We start from the raw sequence: 19,448 nt of genomic DNA, 5'->3' as shown, positions 1-19,448 counted from the left end.
ATCTAATCTAATCTAATCTAATCTAATCTAATCTATTGTGAATACATCTGGTCAGACGCAGGATTTTGTCTCAAACTTTTAGATAAAATATGGATTTCAATTACCATTTATACAGCAGTTCTCTTATCTTTACAACATCTTAATTACATTTGCAGAACATTTATCCAAATATATATCGGTATCTTGATAAAATTTGACTTTAAAACTAATATCTAGTACATCAAACAGTATAAAATAGTTACTCCTTACAAATTCTTAATAAATACATAAAAACAGTAAGGCCAGAAATTTGGTTAACAGTTTCCCGTTGCAAAAAAATCACAATATAAAGATTACTTATAAAGGCAATCCTACATATCAGAGTCACCCTACAGGTCAATATTAGCCAGGAAGTCTTCCTTATCATCATTTGTTATTGTAGTAATCCTGGTTGGTGGAGATTCTGTATCCCGCAGCAGCTTTTTCTCCAGAGCTGCATCTTCCGGGCTGAGCTTCTCCCCTTTGGTCATGACATACACAAAATATTCAAAGCCTTCTCCATAACTTTGATGTTTGATGGACCATTTATATTCCGTACGGGCATAGAGCCGTTTCCTGAAAAAAGGCTGGGCGAAGGTAACGGAGACAAACCGACCTCCAGGCTTCAGGCAGCGGCTGATCTAAGAAGGCAAAGAAAAAGCAGGAGAACCTTATTGGGACAAACAAGCACATCCTACATTACCACCAAGACACACATCATAATCATAATTTTCAACACGGTCACTACCACCTGACTAATAAGTATTTGATGATGCTGGGCAATGAATCTTCATGATTTATGTAAATAGAAAAACTTGGAATTATTTTATTTTGTGGGATTATTTAGTTTTTAGCCAAGAGGCAGGTGCAATGGGAAGGCAGGGACAGGACAGTGATATGCAACAAAGATAATGATAATATTTAAAGTGGACGTTTCAATTATCTGGTACATGCTTTAAACCTTTAGGCAAAGGCAAAGGAACAGCTTCCAAGGATTCAATCATAGTCCTCACAGGAAGTCAGCTGCTTTGGGCTCAGCGTGGCATAATGTGGACCGATATCTAGTTAGTTGGTTGATAAGACAAGGTACTCTGCAGCAGGAACGCTATTGAGGAGAACGCTTTAAGAGCACTGCTTTAGGCTGCACTAAGTGTACTAGACCTTTGATGGTGTCTTGAGTGCATTCTAGTGAAATATTCCTGTGAATTTAAAAAATAACTTTCTCAAAGATTCATGTCTCTGTGATTTAAAGAAAAACTATTGGATGGATCAGCCAATCAGGTTGCTTTAATGCGCACAAGGTGTTTTACTCTGTAAGCCTCTCAGCGACTTGGTGGTTGCATAATGCCCATCTCTGCGTAGGCTTGCTAAGACAATTACATGCATTTTCTGCAAAGCTAGACTTTCTAAACAAACCCTCGTTTTTTGTTTAGAAAGTATGCATCTGACTGAGTGATCATCATTACTATGATGGGTACAATGTTATTATAAAAGAAGGCTGGAGCTTGGAAAATAAAACCTGAGATAATCTTTTTTTCTCTCTCAAAGTAACGGTGTGGGAGAAGCAATCTTCTAAAGTGAATTCAAATCTGAGTCATAACATCTCTCTGTGGCTGCTGCTTCTTTGTTATACACCTTGAATTTTAATTACACTGACAGGCACAAAAGAAAAAAAGAAGTGTCTCGGTAAAGTTTGTCAACCACACGCTGCTAGAGATTTTCCAAGTCTTTTCGACTCTACTGGGCTGATGTGAGTCTTGGGAGTCCAAAACCTCCCATATGTGTTTGGCTAGGTTAACGATCAGTGACTGTGAAGTTCAAAGTGCACGATTTACATCATTTTCATCCTCATCAAACCACCTCAACCCCTGTGGGTGGAGGATAGTGTCATTTAGACAGAGGCCACTGTGATCAGGACAGAAGTGTTGCATCGCAGGATAAAAGTGACCATTCAGAACAACTTTGTATTGATGTGCAGTGACCATTACCTCTGAAGGGACACTATAGAGCCAGCTGATCACACTGTAGGAGTGAAAGGTTAAGCTTTTCCCCTAACATGTCACCCATCTGTTACATCTGTCAAATACCAAATTATCTCAAACTGACAGAGCAGACTTTAAGCACTGAGCTTCTCAGTCTACAGTGGCTGCAGCTTAGTCACGCGGTCTGATAACACAGTGTGACAGGATGAAAACTTAGAGGGTCCCTGCATATGAATAATTGCTACTTTGATTCTCTCACCATACCACCGTGTTTATCCTTTACGAGGGATACACGTGTGCATCAGGACACGGCAAGTTTCACAAGAGGCAGAGCTCAGGCAAGCAGGAGTATAAAGACACACACGCACATTTAGTTAGACATTAGCAGAGAGTTTCTCCAGAGACATAAGTGTGTGTGGGAGTAAAGAGACACAACTCGCAGAACTCTGTGTAGACACAAACTGAGCTTTTTTTCTGTGTTCCATAAATCAAACATGTCAACAGGGTGAATAACAGATTGCAGGAGAAATATTACAAGTCTGCAGCAGCTTTCTTAAATCTATTATCTGATATGACATCAGAAGATAGTTCAGTAATTTGTCTCTTAAACTCAAAACAACACTGTTACTGATGATTCAGCCGGGGGTGGGGGGGTGCTCTGGAAAATGTGAAGGAGGGGATATTTTCATGACCTTTAAAGCTTTTTCTATTGATAAAGAACCCCCCTCAATTAAGTAAGAAACAATTAAGTGACAGAAAGTTCCTATTTTTCACTATTTGCTGTTTTTACAGGGGATTTGCATAAAAAGTTTAATTAAATAAATTGTATATTTTATAATGATGGGACAGTCTGACAGTCTGTAATTTTACACAATATCACGCGTCGCTGGTTCAGGACACTTAAGGTTAAAGTAGTCTGAATGTGGCCCACAATGTAAAATGAGGTTGACATCCCTGGTGTGAAGTGTGATTGAATACTGTCAGTGTTTACAGATCTAGCTGTGAGACTTCGTGTTAATGGTACATGTGCATGTGTGCGTCAACTGTGTTCTCCTATAAGCCCAAGAAAGATTGCTCCAAAACAGGCCTGGGCATCCCCAGAAATATGCGGCCCATTGGAGAAAAAAAGCTTTGGACCTAACCTGTTGGTCCCGATTTTTAATTTGACCTAAAAATGATCTGAGTTTGTCCTAAATTCATTTTGAGAATGAAAACAACTATTAGATAAACAGGTTATGATATCTGCCTGAACACACAGACATCTACTGAAAAGACAATGCAGAGAGAAGCTACTTCGTGGTCTTTCTGGGTGGCTTCTTGCCCGGGTCCTGAGGGCAGAGAAGCTGGTGTTGAGCTCACGTGTGACTGTCATGCAAGCTGGGATGGAGTGGCTGAGGTCTGTACAGTACTGTGACAGAGTGTGGAGCCAATCCTCATATACTGCTGGGGTCTTTTGAGAGTTGCTCTCAGAGGAGCACGTGTATCCTGCTCTTTTCACATGATTCATCTCCACCAGCATGCAGCCTATATATGAATTATTCACTTTTCACTGTGACGCAGAGGAAAAATGAGAGGAAGAGTGGAGGGGATGTTGGATATGGGATAAAATATGTCATGTAAGGCAAAGAAACAAGAAAGTGAAGAAGATGTTCCAGATGAGGGACACAAGATAAACGTATTTAAAACTGAAACCTTTTTATGTTCAGATTTACAACATTTTGGGTAAAAGCAACTGCACTAGTTGTCTTCCTGACAAAGCTAAACTAAGCTAGGCTGAAATAACTGTCAGCCAGTCGGGAAGCGCAGGATCCAGACTTCAGTGTTTCTCAAAGCTGAGTTAACTGAAGCAAGAAATAAAAAATGAAAACAAGATGGCAAACACAACACTGCTGCCTTCCCCCCGTCTACACAGTAGGAATGGTGAACATGTTAGCTCACAGCTGTTTCCACTTAGGACACAAACATGACTGGTTTCAATCATGTTTCTCTTCAAAACATTTATCAAGAACACAAATGGTCCCAGTAAATGTTTTACTGTGTTCTTATAGTTTGACATGAAATGAATTTGGATGAATGTTTGACTTGATGTTATTATCTATCTGGGCTCTTTGAAGACATCTCCTGTTGGTGGGGCTTCACTGGCTTCACCCTTAGGTGGAAGCTTGCTATTAGTAGAACACACCGCATGGAAGGCCCTTTTTGGTGAAATATTAATAGAAAATATTTAGTTGATTCATGGACTCTATTTTATTCCCTGATGTGGGCCTGTGTGCCAAACTGCGTTGGAGTTTTTACATAACCTTGTTGTGAAAATAAAGACATTTTAATTTTATTTTGAAACGAGTATCTTGGAGTTTTTGATATTCAAGCCTATATATATCCCTTCCAAAGAGCACCTCAAATATGCTATGCTGCCAAAAGTATTTGCTCGTTTGCCTTCGCACACTTATGAACCTGAGTGATATCCCATTTTAATCCATGTGGTTTATTGTGATATAAACAAGGTTTATGAGTGTTTATGGGAATTTCTGACCATCCTTCCCGAAGGGCATTTGTGATGTCAGACTGATGTTGGACGAGAAGGCTTGGCTCACAGTCTCCGCTCTAATTCATCCCAAAGCTGTTCTTTCAGGTTTAGGTCAGGACTCTGTGCAGGCCAGTCAAGTTCTTCCACTCCAAACTCGCTCATCCATGTCTTTTGGGACATTGCTTTGTGGACTGGTGTACAGAGATGTTGGAACAGGAAGGGGCCATTACCAAACTGTTCCCACAAAGTTAAGAGTGTGAAATAGTCCAAAGTGTCTTGGTATGCTGAAGTATTAAGAGTTCCTTTTACTAGAACTAAGGGACCGAGCCCAACTCCTGCAAAACAACCCCACACCATAATCTCCCCTCCACCAAACTTTACTCCTGTCACAATGCAGTCACACAAGTACCGTTGCAGTTGCTCGACCATGGAAACCCCTTCCATGAAGCTCGTTATGAACTGTTCTTGAGCTAATCTGGAGTCCGCACGGAGTTTGGACGTCTGCAGAAAGTTGATGACACCTGCGCACCGTGAGCCTCAGCATCCACTGACCCTGCTCTGTGATTTCATGTGGCCTTCCAATTCATGGTTGAGACGCTGTCATTCCTCTTTGTTACATTACCACTAACATTTGACTGTGGAATAATTAGTAGCAAGAAATTTTCATAACTGGAATTCACTGAGCTCCTGAGAGAGCGACCCATTCATTCACAAATGTTTGTGAAAGCAATCTGCATGCCTAGGTGCTTGATTTTACAGACCTGTGTCCATAGGCGTGATTGGAACCCTGAAATCAATGGTTTGAATGGGTGAGTGAATACTTTTGGTAATATATTGTAGAAATGGGTAGAATCCATGGAGTACAACTTATCAAAAACAATTGACATTTATTGAAGCAACTTGTGATTTTTGCCACCTCCACCTCTCGAGCTTTTGCTGCTCTTTCAAACAGAACTACCCGCACTGACCTAGCTGATGCTTGGAAGTAACTGTTGCCAAAGGAAACTTCCTGTGTATCATATAAATGTTCCTTTAATACTGTACAGTTTTCTCAGAAAGTCCCTTGGCTGTCACATTTAACTTTACGCCAAAGTGCGACTCGCATTTCACTGAACTGCAGTGCGAGTTAACATCCTCCTGACTTCATCACTTCAGACATTATTCATGACATTGAGATGTATGGCTGCACTCTGTGCCTTTGGAGTGTAACTCCAGAATCTTATGTCACAGGTGACTGATGTCACTGCAGCCCAAGAAGACACTGAACTACAGCAAACGAGTCAGCTATAACTACTGTAATACCCACTGTTTGACAGTGAGGCTGGCAGTTAGAGGATGGCAATAAATTATCTGATGTTTCAGGTCATTTTACACAATGTAATACATTAGTCATACATCAAATTACCCTTTGTGTTTACAAGATACATTACTAACCCAGATTCTCACACTCAGCATGGGCCTGTATGAATGCATACACTGAAAATCCTCATGAGGAGGAGGATGATGCTCTGAGTGAATTGAGTCATATTTATATAAAGTCTATATGTAAATCAGCTCGTGCATGGCAGCAGCTCTGACATGATGTTAATCACACACACAAAAACAGAATCTCATTTCTTCAGGACAAGTGGAGAAAAAAGCAACAAACACAAGGAGTCACATATTGGAATTAACAGATGGATAAACTGGGATTTATATGACAATGCAGTCAGAAAAACACGGAGGCTCTTTTCAGTCCGTCCACTCTTTGTCAAACATCTGTAAGCTGATCCCAAGTAGGACACAGGGTTCCTCCAAGAGGACAGGGGAAACCACTGTGGTAGTATTCATTTTCACACACTACTGAAGTGCTGCCCCAAAATACACAAACACACCTGAAAACACAGCTGAGATACACAAACACACAATGACACGCATGGACCCACACACACCTACCCCCCCACACACACCAACAGGTCATAGCCTGTTCTGAATTATTTAGCGTGGCAGTTGAAGCTTGTGTCCAAGTCACCTGACGTGTCTTGAATGTATAAAGAGGAAATATGAGATCCGGAGTTAAGTTTCCCATGAGATTTCCCAGGTACTCCCACTGACACCTTTGGGTAATTTATCTCTTTGTTATCATTCCCTAGAGGGAGTTCATAGAGAAGAAAATGGAGCACAGCGTCAGTTCACGCAGGCCATGAAGTTAAACTTCACCACAATCCTGGCATATCAGTTGATCCCAATGCAGCTGAAGGCTCAGCTGATACTTTCCATGCATCTAATTTATAAATCTAGGAAGAAAACAATGTTTAGGCTGCTTAAGTCCACTCACATCTGGTCATCTGTAAGCTGCTGAGTAACCCACCTGCACCCCTGCTCAACCTGACTTAAACCAGCTTTTAACTGATTCCTTGTTCTTGCTCTTCCCGCTGCAAGCTTTCCACGTATTGGCATTGAAGCGTGGAGCGGTATCAGGACAGAGCCACGGTGCCAAATATAAATAAGAGCAGATGGAAATAATCTTCTTTTGGCTATGGCAGTCCTGATGGAAGTTTTGAGCTAAAATGCATTTCATTGTCTCCAGTGTCTTTGCAGCTTTGTCTAAAATGGGATTAACCTAAATTTTATATTTAAGGAGCTCTTTTCCATATTCACATAGTTTATTGTGCTAATCTAAAATTAGCATCCCTGCAACATTCATACACAATTTGTTAGCTATTACCTGCTTACATTTCTGGCAACACCATTAAGATCAATTTTGCACAGTTTACTGTGGCCAGGTAGTCTTGTTAAGCTTACTGATGAACCAAACTGACCCTATAAGTACAATGAACTTCAAAAAGGACTTCTATTAACATTAGGCCTCTCTCTTCTGATTCCCTGTTAGTAAATGATTTAATAATTGATTAACATGTTGATTTATTCTGCTATACAGAAACTGTACAGGATGAATATGTTAGTTTAAGTGAATTGCCACCTCAAAGTCATACTAATAGCCCATTTCCACTAGTACCAACTCGGCTCGACGGCCGTTTTCCATCACAATCAAGTACCACCTAATGTGCGTAAGGTCGTTATAGCCACGACCGTACGTTTAGCAGCCAAAAGTCCCGTGACATCATTTGTATGCAACACAAACGCCACAACAAAGAACCACAATGAGACAATGGTACACCGGCTGCTTGGTTCATGGCTTTTTTGTCATATTCAGGGACCACATTGTTGTTTTTTGTATAGTGATTTCCCTTGTTGCCGGGTTTCAAAAATGGCAGTTTTGATTTTGGCGAAGGAGATGCTCTCATGACTCATTGAGCAATGCCACTGAGTAGCCAGTTGGTGGTATGCAGTCCGTTTACATCACATTTTCGGATCGCCTCAGACAACTTGGGATCCCAGCTGAATAGGTACTAAAAAAGTACTTGGTACCAGGTACTACCATCTAAAACCCTAAAAACCAAGTAGAGCCTTGCCGAGCCGACCCGAGTAGGTACAAGTGGAAAAGGGCTATAAACTGTCAGAATCCTCAAAGCACAGGTCGAGGGGTAGGAGTGACTGCAATCTTTCACCCTAGCCTATTAGTCAACCAAAGACCCATTTGGTTCTTTATTTGAAAAGCTCTATTCTAATATGTAAAGGCCTGGATGAAATCTAATTTACTACGTCTAAATTAAAATAAAACTGAGGTCTTTACTTGGTCCTAAAAATCTTACAAACATGGTAACTTAACTATTTTATTAGGTATTTACTTTGGGGTTTCCCATGATGCAATGAGCATTTCTTCTTCACTCGGGTCTTTTACCTGTCTGTCTGGTTATGCATAACTACTGTATTTAATCATTAGTAAATATTAAATTCATCCTCTTTCTCTCATAGTGTGTCTTTTATCTTGTCTCTCTATGCTCTCTTCTCTTCCCCTTCACTCCAACCAGTAGCAGCAGATGGCTGCCTGTCCCTGAGTCTGGTTCTACTGGAGACTGTTTTCCTGTTAAAATTGAGTTTTTCCTACCAAGTGCTTGCTCACAGGTGGTTGTGTAATTGTTGTTGTTTCTTTAAATTTTGTAGGGTTTTTACCTTCCAATATAAAGCTGTTGTTGTGAATTGGTGCTATTTAATAATAACTGAAATTAAATGACATGCAGCCAAACTAACATCTAAGATTTGAGAATAAAATGCAGGTTTTGTTTTAGTCAATTAAAAAATGTCAAGAGCCAGTGAGAGAGTTCTGGAAACTTAAATATTTTAAGGGGACTGAATCTAAAAAGTGGTCATATTTTAGATTTTATAAGTGTGGAAGAAGGTTTGATTGAACATGGCATCTCTAATAAAACTGCCTTATGACCACGACATCACTGAGGGCTTTAGAGCAGGAAAAATATAATTCTGTGTTACCTGTCTGCTAAAATCTCAACAGATTGTCAAGCCGCCATGTAAGCTGTATCTGCAGACAGTAGTTAAGTTTCTTCCCCCAAATAAAATATCTTGTTCAAAAATTGTCAGTCAGAGTGGTTGAAACAGAAAGAAACACTGCAGACTGCTAAAGTTCCCTCTGTACGTCAACATTTTGGCTGATTGCATCACTGTTTTCTTAAGATTTGCTATGCAAATCATGCATGCCAGTGTGTACACTCAAATACAACCGACAACAAATAGAAAAACTATTTGTTTTATATGTATTGTATGCATTAAAACTGCATACTACTATATTTTGCTTATGAGATTAAGTCTTATAATTATCTTGCATGAGAGTAATAGGGCACGTAACAAAGATGTTCTTAATAAAAAAGAACAAATATAATAAATATATATGAGAACTACCAGTCAACCTTTTTCTGGATAACTACAAGAATTAGTCTGGTACATATAACCTGAAGAATCTAGGTACTGGAAGAAACAGATCAACTTATTTAAACCTTTGAAATATTAACTTTGTATATGTCAGTCTAAGTCCCTGCCTGACCTTTCCACATTAGTCAGAGAGAAGATAAGCTGTGGAGCCAAGAAGAATGACATTTTATTCACTCAGCAGTCTTTCTTTCTCCAGGTGCGTACTCTGAATTTCTCCTATTCACTGCTTTGTCTTTCTGTCCTCACTGGGCTGCAATATCCTCGGTTATCTCCATTGTCTCTCCTCGCTAAGCTCAGACTCGCCTAAAGATACTGTATATGAGATAACTGATGGTCTCTGGTGGTCAGATGAGGACAGGGTGACAGGTGGTCATAACTGTGATTTCACTCTGCAAGATCTTTAAGTTGCATAATCTGGGTTCATCTGAGATGGAAATGTTAAGTTGCTCATGAGCCCTGAACTTCTCTAGATATTACTCAACGGAGGTGCAGGCAAGGAAGCAAACGTCTGCACAAATGAAGATTTATTATAATATTAATTTGTGCCAGTACTATAACAGTGGGTCACAGCTAGCCAGCAATTGTCCTGTGTCCTGTCTCTATACTCAGGCAGCACCCTTGCATAATGCAGCTGATGCAAAATACCACAAATTACAAGCTACTGTGGGTTGCATGCGAGAGGACGACTTCACAGAATGACCTTGTTTTCCAGACACACTTCAACCTTCATCCTTTCTTGTTCTTGTGCATCAACAACAATCTCTTTCTGATAGCTGTTCATGTTTTCATTTTATCAGTTCTAGTAAACATTTCAATTAAAAACAATTGTTAAAAATTACGAACCAACACAGAAATTGGCAATTCCCAAATCATTTAGTGAGTGTAGATGGCTTCCATCCATCCATTAGCTCGGCTGTCACAGGGCAAGAGGTGGGGTACACCCTGGACAGGTTGAAATGCCATTACAGGGCTAACACCGAAAGACAAACCATTCACACCTACAACCAAATTAACCAGATAACTAACGTGCATGTCTTTGGACTGTACCTGTAGAGAACCCATGCAGGCACAGCGAGAACATAGAAATGCCACACAGAAAGGCCCCGGCCAGGTGGTGAATTCAAACTCAGAACTTTCTTGGTGTGAGGCTATCCTGCTGTCTTTGGCGTTACATTTGCAATTTAAATGTACACTCACCAGACAGATTGTTCGGTACATCTGTTCAACTGCTTGTTAATGCAAATATCTAATCAGCCAATGACATCTCAGCAACTCAATGCACTGTCACGAAGATCTGTTGAAATTCCAACTGAGAATGGGGAACAAAAGTGATTCCAGTGACTTTGACCATGGCCTGGTTGTTAGTGCCGGACAGGCTGGTCTGAGTGTTTCAGAAACTGCTGATCAAGTGGGATTTTCCCACCTCTAGATTTTATTGAAAATGTCCAACATGGACCAAAAGCTCTGAGGAATTTTTCCAGCACCTTATTTAATCAATGCCATGATGGATTTCGGCAGAAAAAGGGGGGCTTAGATGGTTCTGGTGACTGTAGGATTGACATGGCATCCAAATAATTTAAAGCTGATGAACTTTATTAATGTATACAACTGTATGTCTGTGAGGGAAAAAACAACTAAAAATGACTGAAACAACAGTGCATATAAGATACTGCTGTGATCATTTTCATACGTCGTTAGAAATATACTGATTGCTTTCATAGGAGTTTACATACATAAAAAGAAGCTGAAAGGGGGAGGAGTTCATCCTATGCTACCTCCATTTCTCAGGTTTTTCCTTGCTATTAGAAATTAAAACTGTGGACTCAATATGGAAGCTATAAAATGTGAGAGATGAAATTTAGAATGTTTAAGGGTTGCTGTGAAAGTAAGGAATCTACAAGTGAAATTTCATTTAACACCATGCAAACAGGAATATGTACAACTTATACTTCTGTCATTTGATAACACCTGTATTATATTCCTATCTTTTTTCTTCTTTCAACCTTTAAATTCACCAACAACAAAAAAGTTATACTTTGTTGCACCGTGGATAAAGTAGGAGGCCAGATTTTGAAAATGAAGGAGAGCGTGCTGAATAAAGAAACTGAGTGTCAATTAACGTGTTCATCTCAAAATGCTTGTTAAGTTAAAAAAAGCCGCCATCTGTTCCAAGCTGAGGGTAGAAGCTGAAGTAAGGGGGTGGGACTGTGAGGGGCAGGCAGAGGTGGAGGTGGCGCTTTGTGCGTGCCTGAGTGTGTGTGCACCCACTTCACTGTGGGTGAGGCAGAGCTGATCAGTGGGTAGAGACAACAACAGAGCGCTATCTCTGGACAACAGACCTGGATGGACCACAGCCTACTGTCTCCCTTAGACGTACCGTTAACACATACACACACCCGCACATTCACTTGCACGCCAACCACACACACACACACACAAACACACTTGAAGTGGGGCGAACATATTTAAAAAAAAGCAGGGAGGAGGTGCAGTTTTTATTTAGGTCATATTTTCACATCATATTTCATAATTTCCCTCCCATCTTGTTTACTGGGATCATGTAGCTCTGCAGCCCCCTCCCTTAAGGAATGTGCATTTGAAATCTACCGCCTCTCTTCCTTTCCATTTCACCTCACCCGAAGCCTGCAGCCAAGCATGTGGATGGCAAAAACGTGTAAACGTCTTGAAGAAACGAAGAGGGCGTGGGTGAGAGAAGCGTGGAGGAAAAGAAGGACAGGAGAGAAAATAAGTGTGTGTGTGTGTGTGTGTGGGGGGGGGGGGGGGGGCTTACTCAATGTGGGTCTCCTAACAAAGCAAATCTGCTCTTCCCTTCAGGGGTGCAACAGCCTGCTTTGTTTCCTCCATCCCTCCATCCACTGTTTTATCCATCCCTTTCTCTCCTGCTTCTAAAGAGCCAAATGTGCAGCTGCTATGAGGAACCATCTGCCCCGAAGAAGCTTCGTTTTATGTGCACGCGCAACTTTAAACTCTGTCTACAACAGAAAATATCAGCGACTGAAGGTCCAGCTCTATCTGAGTTGAACTGGCGCACATGACAAGAACAAAAACGACACAATAAACAAGCAGAAATTTGATTACGCCTTTAACGTTTGCACAGCCCCTTATTCCCACCGGGAAACTTACAGTACTTGGAGCAACAATAGATAACAGAGGAAAACGTGACAATGTTGGATTCCCTCTCCCCATCCTCATCTCCGCCTTCCTCCTTTTCACCCACCCACCCATCCTCCCCTGAATTTTCCTCTCCTCCTCACCCCGCATCGCCTCCTCCACCCGTTGACTACACAGATAAATTATACATCAGAAACCTTCTCCTCTTTTCCGCTCTCTCCCTCCACATCCACACACCCCCTTTAGCTTGCTGGGACAAAACTGCTTGTTTGTGCTCGACTACATGTGCGTGTGTACTTCCAGCTCGTGATGCGCTGCCAAAGAGCTGCGCCGATTCCAAAATGACTCAACACCTTTCACAAACCTGAGTGCAGGTTGTGCGGCGGGCTCGCGGAGGCTCGAGCTACAGTGGCAAGACGACGACAACAACAACAACAAGAGCACGCCTTTCAAATAGGCGCATCTCTCCCTCTCATACCTTGTGTTGCCATGGAGATGAAAGTTTTGTGCTGGTCACAGTAACATATGTAGGTCAAAGCGGGACACCTCTCAAAACAAAAACACCAGGCGGTGGCGACGGGAAACTCACGCCTTCATTAGGCAAGGAGAGAAAGTGAAAAAAGTCCAGATAACGAGCAGCCCTGATATGAGAAAACAGCTCCAACGGCGCAAAAGCACACTGAATATTTACTGTGGAAATAAACAGAAAAACTTATCTGAGATGTAAGGCTTTCATTTTTTTTTTAATCACTCTGGCGAGCACACTTGTGTGTCAGAAGGTTTTCTCGACAGCCTTATTAGTGCACTGACTTTAGGTGTATGCAGGAGTTCAATAAAAGACAAGGAGTCACTATTATCTGATACTAACTGCAGCTCTGAACTGGGTCACTGCTGATGCATTTACAAAGGGCTTCTTCAATGTTGAAGAAAGCTGAAAAATGAGGGAAACTCGTCTTCGGGCTAAATTTGAATGGCGTATCCGTGCTGTGAGACGTGATATTAGCATTAGTGTGTGTGTGTGTGTGTGTGTCCGTGAATGCGTGGACCCGTGTCTAATTAATCAGCATCTTCAAATTCGGACGCCACGTTCTCTCCTCGTGGCACACTGAGCTAAAATTAAAACATCTGTGTCTTCTCCTTTTCATCCACTACAACCATCTCGGGCTTTTATCTCCCATTTCTTCTTTAGCTCTTGCTGCCTCCTCACCCTTCCTGCCTTCCCTTCTCCACTGGGGACCAGACAGAGGTTTGCTTTAATTACTGAACTACTTTTCACACCGGTGGAAAAAGACGGAGACACTCATCAGACAACCACACCCGCCCACTGTTATGCTCCCAGCATCCCTGCGCTGCCTTTCATGCACTTTTCCCCTTGCGTTTGTGTGCCTGCATTAACGTTTGCTTTGTGTTTCATTTTCGTAAAGCTTCCTCAAAAAACGCCTCATGCGAGGTCGCTGCTTATAGCAGATACACAGCAGAACATTGCTGCGGTCAAAAATGCTCAATTAATTAAGCGATGTTTGCTATTCTTGGCTCGGTATGATGAAATAAATGATGCAGACTTTGAGAAAAACTTGGATAGGAAGGCACAGAGTCAGCGAATGTGTGATTAATAAACTCATCTGCCTTTCAGAACAGTTGGAAAAAAAATTGTAAAGCTTCGGGGAAATAAGAACTGCAGAGAAACTGGAGCAAAACGTGAGCGCCTGGTACAGTGACACGTTTAGAAGACGGCAGAACAAGAGGAGGGAGGGTGTTCCCCTCGTTTTTGTGGTTCACTCCTTTTCACACCCTCTACATCTCTGTTTTCTTATTCGCTAAATCTCACAACACATTTTAATTTTAATGCCATTTGCACGGCAGCTAATGTTTTTGCTGCTTTAACCGTTCCTTTTAAGCCTTACGTTGCCAGAAGGAAATGTAAACGTCAATGCACGCTGACATATATTCTGAATAACCAAGAGCCAAAACAGAAACAGCTCCATCAATAGTTCTTCCTCTCCCTTTTAATGGCAAGCCAGGGATAAGGCACCTGGCAGTAGCTGAAGAAGAAAGCAGAAACCGCAAGTGAGGCAGAGAAAGAAGGAGGCTGAAAAGGAAGTAAAATGGGCCAGTGTGTCTGGCTGCTGAAGGGGTCTCTCGTGGGACTTGGAAGGCGGACAGGACAGCCCGGTGGAGGTCCCCGTAGCACACTAACACAGTCCAGTCCATTCAGTGGGCCAGTAGCACAGGAAAGCTGCTAAATATTACAAGACACAATAATAGCAACTGAGGAACTTAGATCAGATGACTGAGTGACAGTTTAAGAAGTTGGTGTATGATTAGGGCCGTTTTCAACACATGAGGTGGCATTTCTTAACAACAGCTGCATTTGTTCTTTTTTAGAAAGGTTTGTTCAGCTACGATGACAGCTAGAAAAGAAGAGTTGAACTTTAACCCAAATGCTTCTCTGTTGGGACACACAAAGTCTAACAGAGGACCATCAGTGATGTGCAGAACCCATTTGGACTGAGTCAGTTCCTAAACACATGATCGTGTCTGATGATGTAGCTCGGGAAAGGCTCCTCTGTTCCCTACATTTAGACTCTCTTTTGCTTCGTTTAGCTATCCTAACCCCAATAAACATAAGATACAGCGTTAAGAAGCACAGCGCCTGAGTGTTCTTTATGGGTCAGTCACACCATCTTATTGATTTGATCAAAGTTAATCTGCACTGATGAGCACCGCACACCTACAACACATCTGTTTGCAATGGGGGGTTCAACTCAGGTGGTTGCCAACTGGTTGCACTGTGGCTATATCCCTACACTGTATAAATGCAAGATTTTTATGTAAGCGCCTGTAAGTCTGGAACTACTGCGATCACTATTTCTTGAAGAAATCCATGAGATGCTGGCTGGAGTCTGTTTACTATTCATTTAATTTGTATTAAATAAATATTAATACAAATCAATTACTATAATACATAACATGATCATTTATTTCTAGCAGTTGGCAGCATTTGTGATATTCAGTGATTTAGGACAGCTGACTACTGTGTTATCAGTGACAGATTATATGTAACTGCCAGCTTGGCTGATAGCAGACTCTCCATCTTATTGCCGTGTCATCACTGTCTTGATAGATCGCAGTGGTTTTGAAGACAGCAGCTAACTGTGTGTGGTCATAGGTCTGGTCCTTGTCTTTGGGACAACTGACCGTGACTGTAGCTTTATTAAAACAAATAACAAAGCTGCTTCTGCTCCAGGTCAGCAGCACCAGACAGAACAGTATTTGCACAGACAAATGATGTTGCGAATCAAGACTGCCCACAGTGAAGGCATCATGAGGAAAAAACACTTTGGTTGTGCGCTTCACTCATGAAGAACAAATCAACATGTACGGTCCAGCTAGCAAGTATAATGTCTTGGTGACTTTACTACACAGCTAGTGCATCCAAGAAATGCCTCTCCTCCTCTGCTGCTTTTATTTTGCACAACAGAATTTTCTCTTTTATAATGTCTGTAGATAGTTGAACATCAGAACTGTATCCCTCCTCCTTTAAACTAATTGAACTTGACGTAAAATGGGGTAAAATTTGTGAACAGCAGGAATCGTAGCATGTTCCTCAGTAAAATATGGAGGGTTTATTTTTTACAACCAAATAACATCCATCCATCCATCCATCCATCTTCTTCAACTTTATATACGTCTGCTATATTTGCACAGACTGTTTGGCCAGCACAACAACCAACTGGCTGTATTTTGGATTGCTGTATCCCATTAAGGATCACGTTTCTGCTTCTTAATTTTATTTTCTGAATATAGCCATTTACAGGTTCATTTTGTAAACTCTGCTCTCAGAATGTCTGCAAAGGTTCAACCCTCTTTCATTCGATTATACTGCTGTCTGTTAGAGAAATCAAAGTAACAGAGAAATCAGAGTAACTGGTCAATTAGAGCAAACTAGACCATTTACTGTTACAGGACTGGTTTTTCTTTGAGTGCCACAAAAGCAGAAAGCAGAACATGAAACTGCAACAGAGATGGTGCATCCTGCAGAGCATCTCTCTTGCAGTGATGGCCCATTTGATGTATGCATGTGCTGGACAGATACCGCTCTGGTAGAGAGAAGTAGAGGCAGAAACTCCTTTACAGCACAGGACTATAGCAGGCGTAGGCAGGCAGTTTCCATAACAACGTGAAAAAAATATATAATCTAAACAACTGCAGCCAATTTATTCTTAAAGTTTAGGTGCAAGAAAGCCAGTCTGCTTACCTCATTACCTTCAATTACATAACAAATAGATCATAACATAACAACTGCAGCTTATGCTCAGAGTTACTTAAGCAAAAAATCGATGCAAATTTTTGTCACCACCACCTCCTCACAGCTCCTGTACTTAAGTTTCTTCCAGCTACAGCAGTTGTGCTTAGAGGAAAGAGACTGGTGACAGAAACAATGTAACATCATCTGTCAAAGATGCAGTTTATGGTCATCTCCCAGCTATCTATAAAAATGTATAATATTTTTGCATTAAAATATTAATCCTGAGTAATGATCAACGGTACTTGGATGTCCACACTTTGGGTATTTTGGGTAAATACACATTAGTTGTTCTTCATCGCATCTATATCTATCCAGATCTGTATGTAGTGAAGACTTTGAAAGATGAGACAAAAAACATAATGCTGTCACCAGCATGTAGGCATGATAATAGATACTACATCAAAATCCCTCAGCTTTAATTTGACTAGGTTTGCATGGACATAGAAATTAGTGTGTGGGAGAAAAAGCCATTTTTAAACCACAGGCATGCAGCATGCTTTTGGCATTACTGGACAAAAATAAATAAATAAATCTATAATAATCCTTCAGCATATCCCGCACCTCCTCTATGCTTGGTTCTCAGGGGTGTAGGGGGTGTAGTACGATGGGATACCACGACGATCACTAATTTTTCGCATAAGATTGGTGAGTAGTATGAACTACACAAAAGAAATCCAAGCCAGAAGTAAGATGTGGTTAAGCAGAGGACTTTCACCTCAGCCCTCAGTCGTTTTTGCTAAAAAAAACCAAAACATTTATTCCCTGACTGGTTGGCAAGTGGTTGCTAAAGGTTGTTGGCTACACCAGTTGGGATATTGGGATTGCTTTGGCTTGCTGGCAAATTGCTACTTGTCACCAGTACTTTGCAGGAAAGGTGCAAAGACAAACAGTCTGCCTAAGTGTGTAAAACTTCAAAAAGTGCAAACTGGAAATGGAGAATGGTTGCCTTCAAAGTAAAAGTTGCACCAACCAACCCATTTTTAAGGGTGAAACTTTGAAGCACTCGCTTTTTTCACTACTGCTCAGAGTGACATTGGTGAGTGTTTGCAGGTAAGCTGGCATCTTCCATCCAAACTATGGGCGGCTGTGGCAATTTGCTGGCAACCAAAGCATTTGCAAGGAAATTTTTTTTATGACCAATTTCACTGCAAGTAAGCACTCAGGGAATACTTATTTTTCCTTAACAACCAGTGGTTGTCAAGGGACCACCAACCAGTCTTTAGGCCTGTGTGACTGGGGCCTGAGACAGAGGTTAAAATTGTGTGTCGAGTGAAAGGTCAATACTGACTCATTTTCAGACATGACTTCAGGAACTGCAAGGGATTTTCCACAAAACATTCCAAAATTGTATCATCCCAATTACTTTCAACCCCTAAACTTTGGGCACAGTGTAACAGAAGGACTTAATCTTCCTCAAAGTTTTGTCTGTATTGATGTAAACATCAAATAAAAGCATTAAAGCTGGAACTTTTTATTTGATCAAAACATGTAACTCCTTGAAGCACAGTTGAACTGTCTAAATAAAGGTCCAGACTGCATATTATTTATTATATTTGGAATATAAATTGAAAATTAGGAGCAGAGAGATTGAGGTCTTAACCACTTTAAAATTTGTGTTGGGTTTTCTGGGTCTGTGATGTCATTTAAACATTTTTCTGGGCCTCGAGCTTCAAAAGGTTTTGAGCTCCAAATGCTGCTAACCAATTAACGCATCAAGGCTGGGAGCTCTGTCTCTGTTGACGTCAGAAGACAGAAGGAGCCAATTAGTGTCAACATCTGCAGACTGCAACCTTTTTATTGGTCAGCATGAAGTCAATCTGGGTTAACAGGATGGAGAGAGTGATACACAACAATATTTTGTGAACTAATCCTGTTCAAATGTTACTCAGGGCTCACTGATGGCAAGCTCGGCCCTGAAATTTTCACTGGAAGCATTACCATCAGGCAAATCTACTATCTTTCAGAAATTGACATTTAGAGGAATTCCAAACAGCACAAAAAGACTGGAAAGCAAGGAAATAGACCCAAACCCTTACGAACCCTAGTCTCAGTGTGGTTCTCATTCAACGAATGGTTCACACTCAGCACTACGGACACTATGAGAGAATATTCTCCATCTAAATTCTTGGATAAAGATCTAGAAAACATTGCAATTACCTTCCAGATCTCCCTGGACCCACCATAAAAAATAACTGCTTTTATTTCTTTTGTGACGTATCAGCTGTTCATACAAAACCAGGCGGAGCCTCATTAAGTTCTAAAGCATAAAACTGTTCTTTAACTATTCCCTGACTGTCTCATTATACAGCAAGAACACAGGCCAAGCGTTAGAGCCTTCACAGCCAGGCAGTCATAGCTGCAGGGAGGAACTGGCGACAGGTTCGAGCTCAGTGTTGTGTGAATGTTCGGTATGTGAGGATGGAGAGGAGTAACTGCAAACGCATTAATGCAGTGATGACTACAGAGAGGGAGAAGCAAAAAGTGGTGGCTGGGATTGTAGACCACAAAGGGAAAGAGGATGAGATTTAAGTGCTGAAGTGTAGGTAGCGATCCTCCTGTCTTTTTACGTAGTCTGACATTCGAGTATCAAATACGTGATCCTGCTGCAGAATTAATAGCTGCGTACTGTATGTGTAACTGTAACTGCCTC

General features: G+C 41.2%; 1 protein-coding gene across 1 annotated transcript in view; it reads right to left on the bottom strand.

Annotated features, from left to right (window-relative positions):
* The window catches only part of ece2a (endothelin converting enzyme 2a), a 98,672-nt gene continuing 79,224 nt past the window's right edge, over nt 1-19,448 (bottom strand). Inside the window, exon 4 of the mRNA XM_026148927.1 lies at nt 1-659. Within this exon, the coding sequence (XP_026004712.1) occupies nt 369-659 (291 nt within the window). The 3' untranslated portion in view covers nt 1-368. The remainder of the gene's footprint in view (nt 660-19,448) is intronic.

Source organism: Astatotilapia calliptera, chromosome 18 (genome assembly GCF_900246225.1).
Source record: "Astatotilapia calliptera chromosome 18, fAstCal1.2, whole genome shotgun sequence".
NCBI lineage: Eukaryota > Metazoa > Chordata > Actinopteri > Cichliformes > Cichlidae > Astatotilapia > Astatotilapia calliptera.
Note: the sequence above shows the minus strand (reverse complement) of the source record. Positions and strands in the feature narration are given on the sequence as shown.